This window comes from Aythya marila (genome assembly GCF_965140915.1).
Source record: "Aythya marila genome assembly, contig: HAP1_HAP1_SCAFFOLD_180, whole genome shotgun sequence".
Taxonomy (NCBI): Eukaryota; Metazoa; Chordata; class Aves; order Anseriformes; family Anatidae; genus Aythya; species Aythya marila.
In genome coordinates, this window is record NW_028136597.1 from 33070 (window position 1) to 40183 (window position 7114).

The window sequence follows — 7114 nt, forward strand, 5'->3', positions numbered from 1 at the left end:
GGATCTGGATAGGCTGCACCGATGGGCTGAGGCCAACTGCATGAAGTTCAACAAGGCCAAGTGCTGGCTCCTGCACCTGGGGCACAATAGCCCCAAGCAGAGCTACAGGCTGGGAGATGAGTGGTTGTAAAGCTGCCAGGCAGAAAAGAACCTGGGAGTGATGGTGGATAGTCGGCTGAATATGAGCCAGCAGTGTGCTCAGGTGGCCAAGAAGACCAACAGCATCCTGGCTTGTATCAGAAACAGTGTGGCCAGTAGGGCTAGGGAAGTGATTGTTCACCTGTACTTGGCTCTGGTGAGGCTGCACCTCGAGTACTGTGTTCAGTTTTGGGCCCCTCGCTACAAGAAGGACATGGAGGTGCTCGAGCGAGTCCAGAGAAGGGCGACGAAGCTGTTGAGGGGTCTGGAGAACAAGTCCTACAAGGAGCGGCTGAGGGAGCTGGGCTTGTTCAGCCTGGAGAAAAGGAGGCTCAGGGGCGACCTTATCGCTCTTTATAAGTACATTAAAGGAGGCTGTAGTGAGGTGGGGGTTGGTCTATTCTCCCATGTGCCTGGTGACAGGACGAGGGGGAATGGGCTAAAGTTGCACCAGGAGTGTTTTAGGTTGGATATTAGGAAGAACTTCTTTACTGAGAGGGTTGTGAGGCATTGGAACAGGCTGCCCAGGGAAGTGGTGGAGTCACCATCCCTGAAAGCCTTTAAAAGACGTTTAGATGTTGAACTTAGCGATATGGTTTAGTGGAGGACTTGTCAGTGTTAGGTCAGAGGTTGGACTCGATGATCTTGAGGTCTCTTCCAACCTAGAAATTCTGTGATTCTGTGATTCTGTGCTTAACCAACCTGATAGCCTTTTATGAAAACATAAGCAGGTAGACAGATGATGGAAAGGCAGTGGATGCAGTCTATCTTGATTTCAGTAGTGTTTGACACTGTCTCCCACAGCATCCTCACAGCTAAACTGAACAAGTGTGGTCTGGACGATTGGGTAGTGAGGTGGACTGTGAACTGGCTGAAGGGATGAAGCCAGAGGGTTGCGGTCTATGGAACATCTCCAGGGAGCCTGAGGAGCAGCAAAATCATGCTTCGGGTTTGGCCTCTGCTGCTGAACTTAGTCAGGCTCCTGGGACCAAGGGAGCTCCTGGCAAGTGGGCAGCACTGCAGAGAGACAGCTCTGCCCAGGAGCAGCTCCTCTGCGCGGCACAGCAGGGCTGGTGGCACTGCCTGCAGGCACAGAGGGAAGATGAGCAAGGCAGAAGGGGAATAAAGGCAGTTGGGATGGTGAGAGCAGAGATGAGCTCATCACAGGAGGAATCTTCACAGACCTTTATGCTGTAAATCTTTTGCCACAGGACAATGCAGTTCCTTGAAGTGTCTCCTAGACTGGGCACATCTCTCCATGGGCAGAACCTGTCAGGGTGTCTTTCGTGGTTTCTGCAGTGTGGAGGAGGACATGCTCCAGAGCGGGGCTTCCCTGCTGCAGGAACATTATCCTGCAAAAGAATGTAAAACTGGGTGTACCAGAAAATGTAGGAGTCTGCTTTGGATTTTCTCCTTTCAGATGGCTGCGTGGGCAGTGGGAGATGGAATTTCTTTCTCCATTCTGGAGAAGACACTGAGGCTCCAGTTCTTGCTAGCATGTTTCTGAGCATCTCCTTAGTCTCTTCACACAAAGAAATGTGTTTTGCACAGTGTTCTGATGCCAGAAGATGTCTTTAAGGCAGTGCTTAGTGGGTGGGATGGATTCTGTGAGCCTGGTCAGGGAGGAGACATGGGGACAGAGAAGCAGCTGGCAGCAGGGACAGTTTCAGGCAGCAGAGAACAATGCCACCACTCAGCATCACTCTGCTCAGCTGCACTGCAAAAGAGAGAAAAGTTTGCAAGAAAGCCTTGCAAAACCAGAGGTTTCCTGCCCCATCAGAGGAAGTGACCTTAGCAGCTGCTAATATAATATGATAACTGTTGCTGGTAATTATCTTATTGTTATTGCTGTTCTTATTGTTATTGCCTGATGCCTCTGCAGCCAGCTCTTTACCTGCCTTTCTGTCTGTCCTTTCCTATACTTCTCACTGGAGATTTTCCACTGAGGTGGGGCATGGCTGAAAATGGACTTCAGTAGAGGCAACTTGGACTTAACAGAGAGCTGAGGAATGCATTTTATTTTGTAATCAAATCTCTTTTTATCATTTTTTTCCTTCTTTTTGTTCTGGTAAGACAGAGGAATCCTGTGTCTGTGTGCAGCCAGTTCCACAAACAAAGCAGGTACAAATTGGTGCAGAAACATTCAGTGGAAGCCTTGGGTGGGAAAAGCTGTGATTTTAACAGGACTAATGGAAATCCCAGGTGACTGATCAGAGAAATGGCAGATGGGAGGGCTGGGGTGAAGACATATTCAGATTTCATCATGCAACACTCCGGATCACTATGAATTGGAGATGGTTGAGATTGCATATTCCCTAAGTGGAAAAGTAAAGAAAAAGGAAAACAGAAGAAAACTTCTTGTTCTTTATTTTGGAAATCTTCTCGGTTAGACTATAGTCATGGATACTCCCTAATCAACCACACAAGAGCAGAAGAATTAGGGTAAGTTATGCAGAGGCTTGTCTTGTTAGGGTTTGTGCATTTTCATGAGCTCTCTGGTGCCAAGTTCCTGAACTGCAGCTGCTGGAGGAAGATTGAAGAAGCCTCTGAAGAAGGCAGGCACAAACCTCCATGTTAGTGGCTTCCCTGAGGGCCACCGCTGATGATGAAGCCATGACGGGATGCGCTCTGAAACAGGATTACACTGGAAAGAGGCAAGGAGGCTGCAAGTCTTTAGATAAGCATGTCCCCTTATCCCTGCTGGTTGCAAAGACAACAGTCATAGATGAGCAAAGACATCTTTATTGCTGGGGGAGTCCCAGCCCCACCAAGGCCCTTGGCCATCCACACCACAGGCTCTCCCATGCTGTCCCATGTCTGCAAACAGTTCTCCTGCAGGCTTTGGCCACTCCTGTGCTTACGTACCTCACTCTGGCATCTCCCAAGCTTTTTGCACCTCCACCCACCTATTCCTTCTAACAAAAATTTTGGTCTTCTGGGGATTTGCCATAGCTTATGAGTTCCACACTACTTGCCCATTTTTTTCTCAAAGACCTCCTAATGCTCCTCAGCCACCAAGATGTCCTAGCCCCATGCTTGCTTGCTTCCTCTATTTAACTCCCTGTCCTGGGATTTAGGATGAGAATAATGTTGATATCACACTGATGTTTTAATTGTTGCAGAGCAGTGCTAACACTAAGCCAAGGACTTTTCAGCTTCTTGCTCTGTCCTGCCTGTGGGCAGACTGGGGGTGCAGCAGGAGCTGGGAGGGTACAGACCCAGGACAGCTGACCCCAACTGGCCAAAGGGATATCCCATACCATATCATGTCACGCTGAACAATTATGTGGTCAGCTGGCTGGGTGGGGGGTTTACAGCTGCTTGATGATAGGCTGGGCATTGGTCAGCGAGTGGTGAGCAATGGCATTGCGCACCAACTGCTTTGTACATATTGTTATTAACATTACTACTATTACTATTGTTATTATTTATGGAAAGAACCATTTAGGATCATCTAGGTCCAACTGTGGGACTGTAAGCCGGTCCCCTTCAATCCATGGAGATGCTCAGAAAAGCAGGAAGCCTTTCCAGGGGACAACTCCTAAGGTATATTCCTGACACCAGCTTTGGAAGAGGTGTCCGGTCTCCTGGCTCTGCCCTGAGGAGCCCCTTTTCTTACAGTATCAGGGAGACCAGCTCTGATGCAGTGGTGCACAGCCTTGCCTGCAGCCCCAGGGATGGTGCTCTACAGATAGCAGGACCATGACCAAGTTCCATGAGACCCGAGAGATTACCAAAATGCACAGGAATGCAGCCTGCAGTGAAATGAGCAGTATTGACAAGACCACATCCTGCTGCAGTCTGTGGCCATGGCTCCAGGGAAGCAGCAGCCCCAGATGGAAGGCAGCAGAGAGGGAGAACCCACTGGGCAGCAAGAGGCAGCTCCAAAGGCCACCCGGGCTGCTCCTCCCTGTGCCAGCTGAGCTCAGAGCACTCAGCCCCTCCTGAATGCTGGGGCTGCTCCCCAGCTCCAGAGGAGATGGGAAGAGGTGAGAGGGAAACCTGATAATTTTCTCCTGGTTTCTGTAGTTTTCCAAGCAGCCTGGTTCCTTATGTATATAAGGTTTGTTGATCAGGAATAATGCTATAGGTATAAGGATAAGGATGAAGTTAGATGATTAACATGATTTAATTGGAATTACTAGTCACAGGTATAACAAAGAAGGAACAACAACGACAAAAGAAAAGAAACCAAAAAAAAAAAAAAAAAAAAAGGCTGGGATTTTTGTGAGTTCCTGGAGACCCATACAAGGCTGATGGGCACATTAGTGATCTTGAACTAGCGTTTGTTCCAATATTTTCTGGAGAGCTTTCTTGAGCATCTTGTTCCTCATACTGTAGATGAGAGGATTCACTGCTGGAGGCACCACCACATAAAGCACAGTCACAAAAAGATCCAGGCATGGGGAGGAGATGGAGGGAGGCTTTAGGTAGGAAAACATGCCAGTGCTGACAAACAAGGAGACCACAACCAAGTGAGGGAGGCATGTGGAAAAGGTTTTGTGCTGTCCCTGCTCAGAGGGGATCCTCAGCACAGTCCTGAAGATCTGAGCATAGGACAGCACAATGAAAACAAAACACCCAAAGGCTAAACATCCACTAACCACAAGAAGCCCAGCTTCCCTCATGTAGGAGTCTGAGCAGGAGAGCTTGAGGATCTGGGGGATTTCACAGAAGAACTGGTCCACAGCATTGCTTTGGCAGAGAGGAAGAGAAAATGTGTTGGCAGTGTGCAGGAGAGCATTGATGAACCCACTGCCCCAGGCAGCTGCTGCCATGGTGGCACAGGCCCTGCTGCCCAGGAGGGTCCCGTAGTGCAGGGGCTGGCAAATGGCCACGTAGCGATCGTAGGCCATGACCGTGAGGAGACAACACTCTGCTGTGATGAAGAAAGGAAGCAGTAAGATCTGTGCAGCACATCCTGCATAGGAGATAACCCTGGTGTCTCTCAGGGAGTTGGCCATGGCTTTGGGAAGAGTGGTGGAGATGCAGCCCAGGTCGAGGAGGGCAAGGTTGAGGAGGAAGAAGTACATGGGGGTGTGGAGGCGGTGGTCACAGGCTACGGCTGTGATGATGATGCCATTGCCCAGGAGGGCAGCCAGGTAGATGCCCAGGAAGAGTGTGAAGTGCAGGAGCTGCAGCTCCCGCGTGTCTGAGAATGTCAGCAGGAGGAACTCGGTGATAGAGCTGCTGTTGACCATTTGATTTTTCTGACCATGGGCTCCTGTCCAAGGAGGAGAAGTCAATGACAAGTGAGGACAGACTAACCAAATTCTTACAGCCTCCATCCTTCCACAAAGAACCTCATCCAACTGCCTGGATGGAGCTCTGAATTATTGTTTCCCGAGGGTGCAGTGGGGAGCAGGGAACTCTGCTATGGGCTCTAGAGGAGTCCATTCTGCTTTGCAGCAAGAACATTGGACCCAGCAGTGATTAGTGATTTCTGGTTAGATACGCTTATGACATCAAAGACCTTTGCAGTATTGCTGCTCCCAACTCACCAGACTGCAGAGCCACGCTGTGGGGATTTTGTTTTGTTTCTTTTGTTCCTGTTGCCCTGGTCAAACCTGAGGAGCCTTTTTTGCAGGTAGACAGCCTTGGCATTTCCACCATCCTGCAAGTGCTATATTGGTATTCCTGGGAGGCAGTGGGACAGAATCTTAGTGCAGAGTGAGGAGAGTCTCTCTCCCCATCTGTCTCGCTCTCAACTGCCTTGTGCTGGCAACTCTTTGAGCTAGTTCATGGTCATACTCGGGTGTTCCCCTGAAAGGGAACTAGGCAGTGCTGGGAGCTGTGCAATTTTAAATAGTGTTTCTCCAAAATTCTGCTTAATAGAAAGTGAGCTTCATCGCGAAGCCAAGGACTGCATTGCAAGCCCCACAGGTTAGGAGGGGACTTGGACACCTTGACTGCAAGGAGACTTCTGCATGGCAGGACCTGCAAGAAGCATGCCTGAGCTGCAGCCGAGCTTCTCTGTCCCCAGAAAACCTGAGAAGGAGAACAGCAGCAGGACAACTGAGTGGAGAGAGAAGGAGAACTGTCACAATGCTCCTGCCAGGGGAGGGACGCAAGGCCAGGGAGGGACAGATGGATGTTTGGGAGCATCTACTCTGCTGGGGCTCAGACGGCAGAGGAGGCAGCTTATGTCTTGGTCTCCATGGCCTTAACCAGGAAACCAGGGGGGCTTTTAGGGGGAAAAGCATGTTCACTGAAGGACTGACCGGGAGGTGTCCAAATCCCCCCTCCCATCCTTTGCTTTCAGCACCTGAAGTTTTACTTTCCATCCCCCCAACAAGGGAATCAAGAGTAGAAAACTGAAAGCACAGCGCCCTTCCCTTCCAGGCAATGCCTAGAAAGGGGGTTAGGGAAGAGCACCCAGCAGAAATGTCATAGAATCATAGAATGGTTTAGGTTGGAAGGACCACATAATTCTGCCCCCCTGCCATGGGCAGGGACACCTTCCACTAGACCAGGCTGCTCAAAATTCCACCAACCTGGCCTTGAATGCTCCCAGGGATGAGGGAATCAGCAACTTCTCTGTGCAACCTGTTCCAGTGACTCACCACCATCAGAGCAAAGAATTTCTTCCTTATATCTACTCCAAATCTATCCTCTTTTAGTTTAAAGCCACTACTCCTTGCCCTATCACTACACCCCCTGACAAACTGTCCCTCCTCAACTTTCCTGTAGGTCCCCTTTAGGTACTGGAAGGCTGCGATGAGGTCTCCCCAGAACCTTCTTTACAGCAGGCTGAAAAACTCAGCTTGTCTTCATGTGAGAGGTGCTCTGAACATCCTCTGAACGTCCTTGTCACCACAGTGAATAACAAATGTGAGTAGAGACACAGAACACCTTGTGGAAAGCAGCAGGACCCTGCCCTGCCTGGGGGGCCCCTTCCACCCACAACTTCTCCCCACAGCGCCCTGGGCACCCTTGCCTGCACCCCCAGCTTCACAGCCCTTTACATGTTTCTACT

At 50.0% G+C, this 7114-nt stretch overlaps 1 protein-coding gene across 1 annotated transcript; it reads right to left on the bottom strand.

The window, feature by feature from the left end:
* Positions 1-4191: 4191 nt before the first annotated feature.
* LOC309891718 (olfactory receptor 14A16-like) lies at positions 4192-5339 on the bottom strand (the record flags this gene model as incomplete). The annotated part of the gene is made up of 1 exon (XM_082786054.1): positions 4192-5339. The coding sequence occupies one exon, from the start codon at positions 5337-5339 to the stop codon at positions 4404-4406; it is 936 nt and encodes a 311-aa protein (XP_082642180.1). The 3' UTR covers positions 4192-4403.
* Between the last annotated feature and the right edge of the window lie 1775 nt (positions 5340-7114).